Source organism: Triplophysa rosa, linkage group LG5 (assembly GCF_024868665.1).
Source record: "Triplophysa rosa linkage group LG5, Trosa_1v2, whole genome shotgun sequence".
Classification (NCBI taxonomy): Eukaryota; Metazoa; Chordata; class Actinopteri; order Cypriniformes; family Nemacheilidae; genus Triplophysa; species Triplophysa rosa.
The window spans coordinates 8072529-8088090 of NC_079894.1; the positions used below are offsets into that span (position 1 = coordinate 8072529).

The following is a 15562-nucleotide window of genomic DNA, read 5'->3' on the forward strand; positions in this document are numbered from 1 at the left end:
ATGTTTACCTGAAGGCCAAGCTCCAATGCTACATTGAGCAGCGTGATGTCGGGAGGGTTATCTGCGGGGGTGGCTATCTTGAAGGCATCTTGGGCCAGTTTAAAGATGAGGGACGAAGAGTGGATGTGCTTCTGAATGGCCTCCAAAACAGTCCGCAATCTCAACATGTCACCTAAGATGCAACACAGACATCTCTCAGACATCCCGCGCATTGGCGCAAATCGTAAAACTAAGGTCACAGGTCAGTTTAAAAAAGAAGCTTATGTTGATCCGTTAGTTTGTGTGAAGCACTCACCCTTAGCAGCAGAAAGCATGGTGGAGGCCAGCTCGCATTGCTGAGATTCCAAGTGGCCCAGCGTGAACCAGCGTGGGTATCTGCTGGGCACTATGGAGATGCCGTGGTGTGTGTGCCCTACGTCACCCGAGGGAGCTGTGGACTCGAGCACTGGAAGCCTGGAGTAAACATGATGATATTAGATTAGTCACAAACTACAAGACTAAATTTGTTCAGAATAACATTACTTTCATACTGCAACATGTAGCATAACAATCAGTAAGTAAATTAGATTTCCAAAGTGACTACCACATCTTTGCTGTTCATTCTCTCTGGTTCATGCTTGCTCTTTCTGATGGACAAAAGCACTCCGCTCTGCCTCTCCTATCTGAACCAACATATCGGACCACATTGCCTTCGACTCAGGATGAGCTGCTATTGATTGTATATTAGCAAGGACTCTGATGAGCTAGACTCAGATAATGATGCCCAAGTGCATAATATACAGTATTAAGGTCCCAAAGAGGCTTTATACAGTTAGAGCTAGAGAGCACAGAGCCCTGCAAACATAACTTGCATCTAAATGGCATTAAATGGCTGCGTCCACCATTGTTAAAAAGTAAAAACAAAACACACACTTCAAATATAACACATAAAACTGTAAAAATTGCAACTAAGTTGACAAGTTTTGCATAAAATCGGAGAGAAAAGGAGTCTCGCCTCATTGCGCGAAGGCCCAGTTTGTACGCCAGGTCTGTGTCGTGTGGCAACAGTGCTGTGAACAGGTACTTGGCAAACGTGTGCATGGGAACGCTTTCCCTGTGAATGACCTCACCAAGACCACTGAAGGGACCACCTGCACACAAGGAAAGAGAGAAACCCACATCAGTATTGAATTCCAGGTGTGAGTCAGGCTCGATGTACACATGTGTACATCTAAACTGCATTAGCCTATTTCATATACACATCACCGCTCCGCTCTCTAGTTATCAGCCATTACAAAACCCATATCGCTCGACCTCTACTGTTGAGTCAGTAAGGGCATGCATTGCAATTGAGAAAGCAATATGAGAGGAGTGTATCGCTTAGTGCTTGGACGCCTGGGGAGGACGATGAGAAGGCAAACAGGCAGGCGAGGCCTCGTGGGCTTTGACAGAGTCTGTCCTCCCTAGTAGCAGCACAGATGTCTGCTCTAAGGTTACAGCGCATGTCGGCGGGAGGCTCAGATGCAGGGTGGCCTGTTTCGGGGCAGGGAGTTGGGGACACTGCAGAGGCCAGACTGCAGATCTTTTTACATGCAGAGCTCTCTTACACACAGAGGAGAGGGAGGAGGAACGGACAGAAGTAGACGGATATTCACATGGGAGAAAAGGTTATGGGAATAGCGAAGGACAGTGAAGGGGGGAAACGGCCCCATAGAGGGGAATAGATCCTACAAATAGGTGATGATGGTTGAAAAGTAGGCAGCGGGTGAAAGAAAGACGTGATATTAAGAACGGAAAGAACTTGTACCTTCTAAAAGGAGGATAGCTTGCTTGCGGAGGGTCTGCACTAATACGTCATCCAGCTCCATTTCCTGAAGCTTGGCCACGATTTGCTCCTCATTGCGGCACACCTTGTCCTGGGCGTAGAGGCCCTCGGGCATCAGCCGTTGCTGCCCCATGCCCATCAGTGCAACCTCTAGCGCCAGCGCCAGGTACGACTCCCCTCCGTCTGGACATCCCCACACCGGCACATGTTGGTACACGGGGGGCTTGGGCTCACCTGAATCTACCAAGAGATAAGGGGTTGTTAGTTTCACTGCGCTTTATCACACTGTTAACATTTTATTAAGGTGGCATCTATCCTCCAGCCTCAAATGAAACCGAAATCTAGAAAGGAGTTGAAAATTTTATAAGGGATTTCACAGGGTGACTTTGGTAGTTAAGAGGAGCTTGGATATTTTGCCCAACACCCTCTTTTGTGTTTCAAAGAAAGAAAGACACGTTTAGAGTAAATTGCATGAATTGTTTTCTTAGTCAAGATACCAGATAGGTTAGAGAGAGCATTGTTTTGGCTTTCCACGCTGCTACAGCTGCTGTTGCTGGACTTGCTAAGCTAAGATCCTGACCTCCAGACAATCTTATTGGATAAAGCCGAGAGCCCACCCCCATCCCAGCACATGCCAGATGTTTCCAACTGTGCAAAAGAGTCAAACAAAGAATTACGCTCACCAGCACACACACAAACATACACAACAAGCACATACACACAACGCGGCCCCATTGCAGTATGGCCAAAAGGGGAACGCTACAACAGGACAGGCTCACGGATATGCACAAACTCTTCCAAGTCACAGTACCATTTGCCAGTATTATTCAGGCACACAATGCCTCTCTGTGGGTTCCTCACTACAGGAATACAATGGCCAGCACTTTTCATTGGTTTGAGCCTGAAGGGATGTATGGAATGCAAATGCTGATTGATTTTATACGTTTTACACCACAGTGTAGGAAGAATGACCTTTCTGATACAATAGCTCCCCTTAACATAGCTCAAAAAGGAGGCCAATTGTAAAGACTGGAGAGATGGGGCTCTAGAAGAATGAATGAAGCTCTAAAAGACAGGCCAGTTGCTGAGCGAGAAACTGAATAATGCTCAAGGCGTCCCAAGGAGTCATAAAAAGACAGAAGATTGCAGGCGCACTGACAGCCTATAATTGTGTACCTCCGGTATCCATGGTATTGTCATCCTCCACTCGACACGTCTCCGTGAGGGTGGTGAAAAGGCAGCCAATGGGGTCGAGGGGGTGGCCAACCCATCCCTCTAGATTGGTGGTGTTGGTCATTCCTCTCTGCAGCAGCTCTGAAGAAAGAGAGAGAGATATTTGACACATTCGACAAACACAGTGCATTTTGATAAATTACATTCATAGTTCCTGATTTTTTTATAAATGTTTGATCAATGAAACTTGTTACAAAATCACACGAAAAAGTTATGATACCTTTCTTCTGATGTTTGTAAATGTCTAAATGCCGTTGTTGTTGAAGCCGCAGGGTATTGATTATGGCAACACCCAGTCGCAAGGCTTCTCGGGGGTAACCATGGGAACGCAGGGCATCCACCCTGGCGCATGCTGTAGGCACATGATCTGGAACATAAGTCACATGACTAAGTATTAACATGATGGAGCTCTTCTTATTGGGACAGTTGTAATTCGTTCTGTCTTGTTATATTTGAGTTTCAGACTCGGGTTTAAATTGCACAATCAGGTCAAAACTTATTTGAAGCCTCCTGGACCAAGCAGAAGTGAAATCAGACAGATTACAACACAGACCAGGGACCTGCTGAGAGGCTAAACCTCAGACTTGTTGATCAAGATTCTCGTTTTGCCAAGTATTTGTAAATTATGGCAACATTTGTTGCATTGCCCTTAATTTAAGTTTACTTTGGTTAAAACTTTGGTTTTTACAAAACAAATCCCGACACATTAACGTTAATAAGAATTCCCAGGGGGCATATGTGCCAATACAAACCATCTTAGCAGTTCTAAAAATAGGCTTCATTTTATTTTTCTTCATTTTTTCTTTTGATTATGTGATCCAGAATGGAATCCCGTCACACTCACCAAGCCACAGTGGCAGGCCCTGGGGGTTGAAGAGCAGACTCTCTCCCTCTCTCTGGTAGGCTGGAGACATATAGAAGTCGCTGCTGATGATTCTTTGCAAATGACTGTCCTGCCAGTGCAGGTCACAAGCTTCCATGGCTCTCGTGAACACTGTTCTTCTAGGCCGGGCCAGTGAGTCTGCACATAGTTAAACAAAAACAGTTATTAGACCATTAGACATTGAAAGAAGTGAGGAAGAAGACTTCAGGTTTGTATCAATAACAGAGACTAACCCTGAGCCAGGTTGCTCTGTGGCAGGGCATTGGTGATGTTGGGCAGCTCGCTGCCATAATTGCCATCCTCTAGAGGGCAGATGTCCATGTCTCCCCACTTCTTCAGCTGTCTCAGCCAGGCGTTCTTCTCTTCGCTCTTACAGTGTGGGTTCAGCACAATACACACCCACAGCGCACCTGCAAATTCACAGCACACAGATGTCTTTAGAACTGAAGTGTGCATTTTAAAAGGAGGCGGAAACCGATGAGAATCATGACTATTAAAGAGATAAACAGGGTGAGGTTAAGAATTTTGGGCTGCCTCTTTTTCAAGTTTTAGATACTTTTCAACCCATTAAGTACTGGAAGCTGTAGGTTGTTTTGTAAAAGAAAAAAGGGAAAAATTGGTGCATTTAAATGTAAGCCATTCTAGCGCATCAACGTCAAACATTGGCGCCGAGCAGTGCATGAAATTTGGCAGGTGTAGGGTAGTCTGGTGTGCTTGTGTAACTGGCAGGGTTGCATTGCCTTTTTTGTATCTAGGTAACAGATGGCTAGCCTGCATCTTTTTCCATCGCTGTCAGATACACCACCACTGATTGGCTGAATTGCTGAGTTCCAGCCAATCATCACGACTGTCAACTTCAATTCTGATCTATCTGCACATTTGTTTAGGTGCACTGGTCATAGTAGTGAGCCAAGAAGCCTCCTCTCAAGAAATCAGAGCGTTCGGTCATCCCAAAAGGGATGAATTGTTTACAGCTACAACCGTTTTTGAGAAAGAGGGAGGGGATGCAGCAAACACAAGCAGCAAAGTCCTGCTCAAAATTGCCTCTTCAGGATGTGCTCCCATCAACCTCTTTAAATGGCCCAATCAATAGGAGGCTGCTTTAAAGCTCATTGATCCTGGCCCTTTCATACCATCCCAATAGAGGTGAGTGGCCAGTCTTCTGCATGCACCTCCCTGATCCACTACTCCTGCCCGAACTGTTGGGGGTCAAGACGCTACACAGACAGATGTACTTAAGGCTAGCGATATTGAACCAAAGAGCAGAAAAGTAAGTACTAATGATTAAGGTTCAATTCTTTCGAACTGTAAAAGAGTGGTTAGGAATGGATGCATGTCAGAATTCAGATGAGATGGGAGAAGTGGAACTTTGGGCAGGGCTCTAGACTAACTTTTTGCACTGGTGCGCCTAACTTTTTTTCTTAGGTGCACCAGCACAAAAGTTAGGTGCACCCAAATTTTTGACCGCATCGCATTTAACACCACAGTTTTACCAGTTCACTTTTTTTAAATCGATGTCCATATAGGCAAAATTGACTTGTAAATGATTAACTAACAATATGGTCAACATAAAGTTATTTATTTGAAGCACAATTCTACAAGAAAGGTAACTTACTGAAAAAGTGTTGGTGCTTAAAGTGCTTCACTGAACTGAAACTTAAAACATCTCAAGATAAATGGACCAGGGCTTGACATAACCTGGGAGGTTGATGGCTCCCTGTCAGAGCATTGCTTATGATTTTCGGACGGATCAGGCCTTAACTTAACATTATTCACGAAAAAGTTGTCAATCGTTCTTTTCATCTTCTCTCATCATCCGCGGCTACATCCACTCTGTTTAACTGACGGGCCTATAGGCTCCTCCCCTCTCTGTCTGACTGCAGCACACGCATTTTCACACGTACACACCAGAGGTTGCGCTAGACTTTTTTATTGTCCGTTATTTTGACCGACAGGCTCGTAAAAAATCCGTCATAATCTATTATTACCCGTCACTATGGTGCAAGGTGGCGTTAGGTGGTAATTAGTATGTTCGTGACGTCATCACGCTGTACTTGCGTCTCGGAACTTGTTGTATTTTAATACAACTGAATGCCCAATAAAGCCGTTGTTGTTTATATTCATCTATATATTTAATGTTTTAATGTTTATGTTCATATGTGATTCGATCTGGGAAAACCCAACACATGGTGCAAATTTATATATTACAGTTTTTGATACCATATTCAAGCCCTTTCCAAATCAGTTTTTATTTTGCTCATACCTTGTGTATGTAACAAAAGTTATGGCTGAGGTCGGCTGAAGCGCTAGGATTTTCAGGAACGGAATTTGGAGGAAAACGGGTTTAAAGTTAAGTGATGAAAATAAAAGCACAACAGTCCAGTATCACATGTAAAAGTCACTTTAGAGTAGTAAAAGACTTACTCTAATAACAATTTAATAAAAAAATTTTTTTCCCTGTTCCCTGTGTTGAAGTCTATAAAAATACTGTACAAAACCGTTTGAATAAAACGAAAGTAAGGAAAATGGTGCAGGGCACACTTACGAGAGCTCTGCCATTATCACTACACAAGGAAACTAGCACACATTACAGATAACAACTAATAAGCAGTGAAGCAAGCTTTACGTTGTTTATCATGTGCATAGTGTCTGGACTTTTGATCATCCCTTGTATGTTTTGCGATTGGATAACTCCCGGTGCTGCAGACGGGGAGCTCTGTCATCTCACGAAAACATTGTATAAAAAACTTTGCATGCCGTAGTTTACACAGGACTGGTGAAATGTGCATTGCTACTCCATTCTTCATATTATGTGGTTTACTTTGGCGTCCCAGCGCGACATCCGACGGGTTTTCCCAGATTGCATCACATATGTCTAGTCGGTAACAATGACGGGTGAAAACACGCACGTCCCTTCGTGAGCATATCACGCTCTAATGAAGGGAAACGGGGAGTTACAAATTGCCCTCATTGTAAATGACGGACGGACGGACGGCCTTCAGATTTTTCCGTCACTGGTAAAAAAATCTGTCAATGACAGAGAATTTTTGTTTAACGCGACCTCTGGTACACACATGTACAGGAAAATCTGAGCTATTATAACACTGCCGGGAAAAAGGGGATGTAGAATATAAACTTCTCAGGATGTTGCACAAAGCGCTTCAGTAAGGTTGATCTTTTCGTTGTACCCGAAACAACATCAACAATTCTAACCTCCTAAACTAACCCTCAATCAAAAACATTTTTTTTTTTTCATTATTTGTATGTTCATACCCTAAACACACATTTTTCACACAGAGATCCTGAAAAATACATGGAAAATGTGTCCAGGAATTTGTCCCGGGAACATTAGATTTTGTTCATTCACACTGCCAGTGATTTTCTGGAATCTGTAGGTGCGTTCACACACATTCCGTAAAGATCCCGTAAAGACACGTGACGTAATATCTGCAATGTAATGTTATGTGCATTTTTTTTTTTTTACGTGAAAATAGGGTTGATCACGGTGAAATATATTTCCTTGCGGTGTTTTTAGGTGGCTAAATAGCGCAATTCAATATTACTGCCTTCCTTTATTTAGTGCTTAAATAATCTCTCTTTTTTTGTTTTTATTCTGTAGCATATATTGATGCCTTTTGCAAATGACAAAGACGTCAATTTTAAAATAAACGTTTTTTATTTGTAAATGCAGAACAACGAAGAGGAATGAGGCACAAGAACGCAAGGTAGGCTATAGCCCAACGAGATTAAGATAAATATAAAATGTAATATGAAAACAAATAAAAGCAAATTGTCAGGCTTGTTCGGTGCAAATTTATACAGCCTTAATGAAAAAATATAACGGAATGCTGCGAAGTACAAATTAGCCAGTATTTTTGCAACATAGCCTAACTGCAATACAAAAGGCACGGCATAATAATTTTTCAGTAATATGATGTACAAAAATGTGAGTTTAAAAATAAGTTTATCGTTTTTTTAAAACAAAGTTTGAGACAAGTTTTTTTTAGCATTTAGATTTTGTAACCATTTCGGAATAAGCACACACAGATCAAATGAAAAACCCATTAATAGGGCCTAAAGCACATTGCACATACTGCTATAAAAAACAAATAATCATGTTTATATTGTTTACAATGTTTTTGTTGAGAAAAACAAGCACATAAATGTTCGGGTGAAAGTTTGGAGTTAGTCTGTTAACAGTGTCTTAACAGAAACTAGTGGGCTTCTCCGCAGCGCAGCATGAGCAAAGCAGGTGCACACAGCAGTGTTTTAAAGGTTGGTAAGCGATCAAGTTTATTGAAGCGCTGTGTATTTTCGTGAAAATAGTTTTGAAGAAAGTAATTTCAAGCTTAAACTGCATTTAGAAGCAGACAACGCTATTCTCGCATCTGACCTTAAGTTTGGTGACTCTTGCATTCATCCGTGATTTAAATATTCTATTGTTTAGTTTTCGATTTACTAACGAACAAAAATTACTCGCTAAACTATATTTGTTTTCACAGACAAATTATTTATTATAGATGTGTCACTACACGGCTTTTACGGCATTGTTTCTGCCTTTTGTTCACACAGGGTGCTTTCCGGGACTGATCCCGTTAATGTTACTAGGTCGCCTTTCCGGAATCACTTTTCGGATCAATCCGGGATTCATTTGCATTCGCACAGAAGGCACTCTGGCAATTTTACGGCAATTTTCTGGGATCAGTGGTCTGTGTGAATGGGGTTTTAGGTAAATGACATTAAACAGAACTCACCTAGCTCGTCCCACAGTTGTCTGCATTTATCGGTCATGCCTGTGCCCTGCTGTCGCCATAGTGACAGTCGTGGGTCAGCCATAAACTGCTCTGTGATAAGTGTGAGCATCCGTGCCCCATTAGAATCTCGCATCCGCAGCATCTCCCTTACCTGTGCACAAACACACACGCAAATCTCTCTTTAACCTGACGTGCAATAAACAGAACTAATGCACACACAACTTTCAAAATGATCATACTGTATAAACAAAAATTATCCTTTTAATAAAAAAAGCCAAGCAAATCAGCATGTAAAGCATCTTGAATAGGATAAATAGCATTAGTGTTTAGCTTAAACTATTGCTTTCAGCTGAAAATGCCTATGTATTTAACATGGCACTGGATTTAACAATATAAAAGACAGTATAATAGTCTATCATATCTACAGATATAAGACAGCAAAAGCAATGAACTGCACTGGGTATTGAAAATAAGAGTCAGTTTGACATTTAATTAAAATACATTGATTTAAATGGGCCTCACAGGATTTCATGGACGCATAATTCACCATAACGGCAAAGAGCATCACACTTGCACACAGCGATAACGTCTCACCTTGGCAAACATGGAGTTGAGCTGCTTGCCTGAGCCATAGTATCCTCCCTGAGAGAGAAACTGCTTGACCTGTTCCCTCACTTGCTCCTCATCCAGGTGCCAGCAGTTCTCATCATCAATACTGGCCCCTGCTGTGGGATCAGGGGCTCCTGGGAGAAAAATACACCCTGTTACTTTAAATACTTGCAGCAATAACATACATCATTTAACAGTGGAAGCTTGAGACAGGCTTTTACAACTTACAAATAAAATAATAACAGGAATGAAAAAAGATGCTTATATGCTTTCTTAACATACTGAAAAATAGAACTGCCAGAGCCGGTTTACTTTAAAACCACAAAGTAAATCAATAATATCACTTCCTGTTTGTAGAAATTGAATGCTCATATTTCTTGACCAAAATAAACTGATAATAACAGCACTGAATAGAGGCGAGTCATATCACAGCTATCAAGGCTTGATTCTCGAAAGATTGCGTTCCGCCACCGAGCTATGGTGAGGATCATTTTGCTTTTCAATAAGCGCCGCACAATGATTTGCAAAAAAGGGAAATAAAGGGAAGAAAAGCAGAATGCATTAGAGGCAATCACTTTATCTGAGGCAGGTCTTACTGTATTTCCAATATGTCAATGCACTTTCGGTTTACAGCCCCCTTTTCCAGAACAAAACACATCAGCACATTTGGCTCTATTGAATTCCACTTAAAGACACAGTGAACCTGCTTTATATACAGCCTGCACTGAGCTGATCTGCCTGTTGGTCCCCTCCTGGTACCCCTGCGGGTACTAAACATACTGTATATAAATGCTATATATGGAAGCGGAACATTGAATTCTGCATTGCTTGCACGTCTCCCTTGTCCTTGGCATGTGTTATATGATAAGAGGATCCATCTTGAGGTAGAGATTAGCTTTTAAAAGGCTTGGATGGATTTACGGGAGCAATAATAATGCACATACTGTAAATTATCAGCGATATGTGACATTGGCATTATACACTACAGGAGTATCTCAATACACAAGATATCTATGGAACCAGCTGCTTTGCTCAATGTAAAATACAAGTGAAATGGATCACACTGAAATAAGTTGATACTCCAAACCAGACTGAGGAAGAAAACCCTGCACACCATTGTACTAGGCATAATTATAAATTATTAGCATAATGGCTTTATAATAGCCACAGTGGGTCTGGTGAGGGGCTTATGATCTTTAAACAGAGGGTGCTGTGTGTCCTTATAAGAAGGACTTAAAGTGTAGGTGTGCGGTTGACTTTTGATCTGCCCGAGTCCCACATCTTGGCAGGTTAACACATTCTGCACATTCCAGAATCTAAATGTAGCCACTGATTAAACATTGATAAGGGGCTTCTGCCTGACCCCTTCAGTCCTATTCAAAACAAGGTCAGAGGCTAAGAGGATGGACTTCCTTGTTTTGGGGCTCCTTGGATAGATGTTCAGGAAGAGATGGGTGGAGTTACTATTGCAGGAAGTAGAAAAAGATCTAAAGATCTAAACTACCTGCGCTCATCATCTTTAAACTCTTAACAAAATAGTTCACCCGCCCAAAACAAGATAACCATATCATAATTTACAACAAAATGTTTGTACGGCTCTCACCGTGTACTTGGTTGATCTCAGAGTTGGAGGACAGGATCTCGTCAGCCAGTTTTTGGGCGGTGGGCAGCACTTCCGTGTGGTGGGCCGTGATAAGATACTGCACCAGCTTCTGCAGCTGGTCTCTGTTCATCTGGAAGAGTGTCTCTGAGATGGGTAGCCGCAGTTTGACTTGTTCGGGTTTGCGGATGCGGTATAAGGACAGCGCCACCACGTGCGCGCAATAGAAGATGTCGCGGTTGCCGCAGCCGCATGTTACTGAGGTGATCTTACAACGGTCGAAGCTGATGGCCACCTTGTGCGTGGTCTCCGGCTCGGATTGCGTGGCCAGCTCCATGACTGTGCCGCTGAGGTGAAAACCTGGAGAGGAAGAGAGAAAAGTTTTAATTAACAGTGACTTACACTAAAATCTTTCATTAACATTTTGTGAACATGGAGGTAGTAAGTCATGGGTGGTAACCAGAACCTGGTAACCTGCTTAACGTGAAACTAGAATGCTACCAAACCCTAATCTGATTGTTTGAGTGTGCAAGATAATAGTTTGGTAACTCGTGGTTACCAAACCGCAAGACAGGTGATAGGTTCAACATATATAGCCATAGGAAGACGTTATCCAATTGCAGAGGATAATCTATCTTTAAGTTACAGTATATAAAACATTAACAACCTCTAGGAGACAGGTCATTACAGCTCTTCAAATTTACCCCAAAAATAAATATGTAAATTTTTCCCAAAGATACTAAAAATACTTCTCTGAATCATTGTTTTCAGGGTTGTCTAGAGACACAAGATGATTACTGTTGATTTCATACACAAAAAGAAACTGTAATTCAAGCATAATTCTAGGCAATGTTTCAGTTCATGCCTCAGCAACATATCCCCCAAACATGGAGATCAATGCCCACAGAAACAAAGCTTTATTTTAGACTTCAAGGAAACAGAAAAGCAGAAAGGATAAAGAAATACCATATGCACATCTTGGTGGCCAATAGGAGGGCTCGTTCTTCACTTGGACCGCTAAATTTTTAATCATAGAAGTCAATGGAAGGGGGCTGGGAGAATAGAATGACTGCATCACTCTTAACCATTGCAACAGATACTTTTTTCACAACACAGAGGAATGACATTACATAAGCACCCAAAGAAAAAGAGAACATTTGAATCTCAAATCACTAGTGACAGAGCCATAATTCCAAGCAGCCTTGCAGTCAACAGCAGACATGAATCTAGAAACAGGCTGTCTACAGAAATGGGCAGGGCAAGGCTTTGGTTACCAGCCCATATGGCCCAGAAATGTGTCCAGCTAATGACTAAAGCTCTGTATGACCAGAACATACAGTACCATACCAGAGCTAAAAGGTGTCCACAATGAGCCCCAATATATATACACATGCAGACAGACAGACAACCTCACACATCACAATTAATTCTAGGGTTCGACTGGTGCGACAGGGGTGCCTAATAAGCATGAGCAAAGCCGGCTGTTCCCTTGCCAAATCCCACAAAAGGCTTTTCCAGACGAGTTCTTCTGAGAAGTCGGCCCCCTCCTCAGCCAGAGATTTTGCAGAAAAGAAATCCGACGTCCAATTTACTGCCAAAGCCTTTCAGGCACAGCCAACACAACAGAGCCATCTGATTAAGGGGAGTTTATGGTGATGTCTGTTTTCATTTTGATAAAAGACAGAAAAAGGAGAGGGAGTACCCCTATGTGTTGCAAATTACTTTTGGCACAATGCGAAGTTCAAAGCGAATTTGGTTAGAGAGACAAAGATTCATGGCAGTTTGTAAGAATGGAGAGGAGTGCATTGATGAGGCTCAATTTTCTTTAAAGAGCTACGGCAAAAGTGAGCAAGCTGTGCTTCACGGTAATGAACGGACATCATTTTACAGACATCGGAGCATATTACAAGAAAGACTCTGCTTGTAAACAGTGAGCGAGGAAGGGTTAAACATAGGGCTGTGCACGATTAACCGAAATATATATCACGCGATTTATGCACAGCTTGTGAGTGAAGTACGGTAAAATGCTGCTGCACCCGAAAGCCAGAGGGCGCTGTCGTGCAGAAACTCCAAATACGCACTGCAGAAGAAGACCATAACACACGTAGTTCTAGGAAATGCCTAAGGACATGTTTTTTATCACTGTTCCTCAAGCCTCCTCAGGTATTTTCATGATAATAAAGTATATTTACAATGATCATGTTTGACGGGTGTTTCTTTTTTAAATGCACGTTATAAGCGACTCAAACTTGCACTGCTTTTAGATTGAGCAGCATTTCCTATTGATCCCAGAGCCGTGCTTCACGGACAAGCTACGCATAAAAAAATTATCGATGCCTTGCATAGTCGAGCCAGCTCGATTTCAGCATGATTTATTGGTAATCGCGATTAATCGTGCACAGCCCTAGTTAAACAGCCTGTTTTGGGTCTTAACACAAGCGTTTGGGCCAATGCTCGTTTGCAAGGCAAACAATGCATAATCTTGCCTACCAAAATGTACGCAAAGTGTTTTACATTTCAAAAATGCCTCAGGCGATGAGGGTGCCTTTATGGCAAAACTTTCCATTATCTGATCATGCATTATCTCGAACTGAAAAACAACAGTTGAGACTAAACCGGCATGAATATGAACACCATACTGTGCTGGCTAACACCATCAGTTTTGCTTGACCTTTCCAACAACTGGGCCGCATTTGTCACATGAAGGACACGCATCCCACCCGGTATCAAATGCAACCGACCGTTGCCGAGTGAGCCTCCCTACAACCATAATGTTTGCAGTAATGGTGGCTGATAGAAGTAGATCTCGGTGCTGTAAATCTCCCAGCTGTTTTTAAAAGGTGTCACATCCTGTGCTGTTTGAGTCCACTCCTCCCATGTGTCACCCTTTATCAGATACACATTTATTTTATCAGTTCTTGCAGAGAGATCCCTTAGGACAAGAAAAAAGGCAAATATATGCATTCACTTAATTTCTTATCATTTCTACCCCACCATATCAATAAGTGACTTTACACAATCTCAAGTATGAGCAAGCCTGCGAATTTCAACACGACGGTATCTATGACACGTGTGCTTGTCTGTGGGGTTATAGAGGAGCAGATGACCCCATAGGCTCATGTGACAGGGGTTGCATTGGAGAGGGCATGCATCTGCTCCTGATGGACATGAAGAGCCCTCCTTGTCTTTCTTTCCCCTGTCTCTCATCTCTCTCCCCCACACTTTCTACCAGGCCTTTTGTTGCTCAGACGCAGCACTGAATGCCGCACCATCATCCTCTCCACGACTGCTCTTTTCAGGCTAACCTCCATCTATGCTCACACCATGATCGCACCCCTCCCCCCCTTCCGATCGTTTACTACCTGGATGAGAGCAGTCAATGCTGAGGGGATAAAGAGAGATGAACTGTGCTGGGAAATGGAGCGAGGATGGATGTCATAAGCAGATGGAGAGTTGGTGTCAGTCACAATGACCCATGCAACATCATCTAGAAGAAAGCAGTAATTAATATCTCTCATTGTAGGCACACACGTTCACATGCATGGTTGCATCGTTCTTGAGAGGCCTGTTAAACTGGATAGTTGGATGTACACAAGGTTTGGGCCGGAAACTATAAGAGTAGTGTTTAATGTGTACTGTAGAATGAGAGCAAAGAAAACTAGGTGAGTCTTTGTGGCACAAACACATGTTGAGCTATTGATGACAGAAGAAACTAGAACACCAAACCAAACTCCAACGGCAGTGAAGCGCTAAAAACAGATGTGCGTCCTTTTATACACACACGAGATGCTAACAGGTAAATAGCTATTATGTACATAAAATGATCGGTACACAAAACGCAAAAAATATTTCCTGGGCTTTGCTAAAATTAATAAGAGTTTCTGAGCAGAGCTCGGTTTTAATAACGTGCCCCTTGGAAAACGATGGGGGCTTACATGTCACCATCCATATGACACGATAGGTTTTTCTCTCAGGATACAACCCCCTACGCTCACGGGTCGACTCTTATCTCTGCGCCAAACTTTGCGGCTAGCTTAGTATCATCGCGACACAACAGAGTCACCCGTCCACGTTGCGGTCATTATTAATCCGCTGGCGATGCCCGCCAATGCACGCTCATCCAGCCTGGGCTTTCAGGGTCATTTTAGCCACTGAGCTCCAGTGGCCATCTGTTGGGGAAAGAGGCGTAAGGGCAGCTCATACCACTGTATACAGCAATGGCCACTGATCGGGGAACTGGAGAGGAGGAGAACCGAGAAGAGAGAAGTCCCCCTATTCATTCATTTACTTGTAGCCTAACTCTATCTGCGCCATCTGCCATCCCTCGGACACACCCACTCGAGAGCTTTTCAGCCAATGGCTGCAAAGTCCCTACACACTCTGAAACCATTAACCTCTAATCAGCCGTGGAGGCCAAACCGGGTCCTTTATGGCAGGCACTGGGCCAATGCTGCATGCACGAGAGCTTCCCACCCCTCCCCACCTTTCTATATTCCATCTGTTCCAGCAGCAATATGGTTAACACCGCATCAGCATCCCCACTCCCCCACCCATTTATCTCCACACAACAGACATGCATATGCACGGGCACACACATTGAGCTGTGCGCTGGGGGCTTCTATCGAATCTGATAAAGGCTTGATTGATTCATTTGTGATGTCCATCAAACACCATCCCCA

General features: G+C 42.9%; 1 protein-coding gene across 1 annotated transcript in view; it reads right to left on the reverse strand.

The window, feature by feature from the left end:
• zswim5 (zinc finger, SWIM-type containing 5) overlaps positions 1-15562 on the reverse strand; it is a 40010-nt gene that overhangs the window by 3735 nt on the left and 20713 nt on the right. Inside the window, exons 2-12 of the mRNA XM_057334190.1 lie at positions 10887-11243; positions 9269-9417; positions 8675-8825; positions 4154-4330; positions 3882-4058; positions 3258-3404; positions 2981-3118; positions 1787-2044; positions 995-1130; positions 296-453; positions 9-172 (exon numbers count right to left, since the gene is read on the reverse strand). Coding sequence (XP_057190173.1) covers positions 9-172; positions 296-453; positions 995-1130; positions 1787-2044; positions 2981-3118; positions 3258-3404; positions 3882-4058; positions 4154-4330; positions 8675-8825; positions 9269-9417; positions 10887-11243 — 2012 coding nt within the window. The remainder of the gene's footprint in view (positions 1-8; positions 173-295; positions 454-994; positions 1131-1786; positions 2045-2980; positions 3119-3257; positions 3405-3881; positions 4059-4153; positions 4331-8674; positions 8826-9268; positions 9418-10886; positions 11244-15562) is intronic.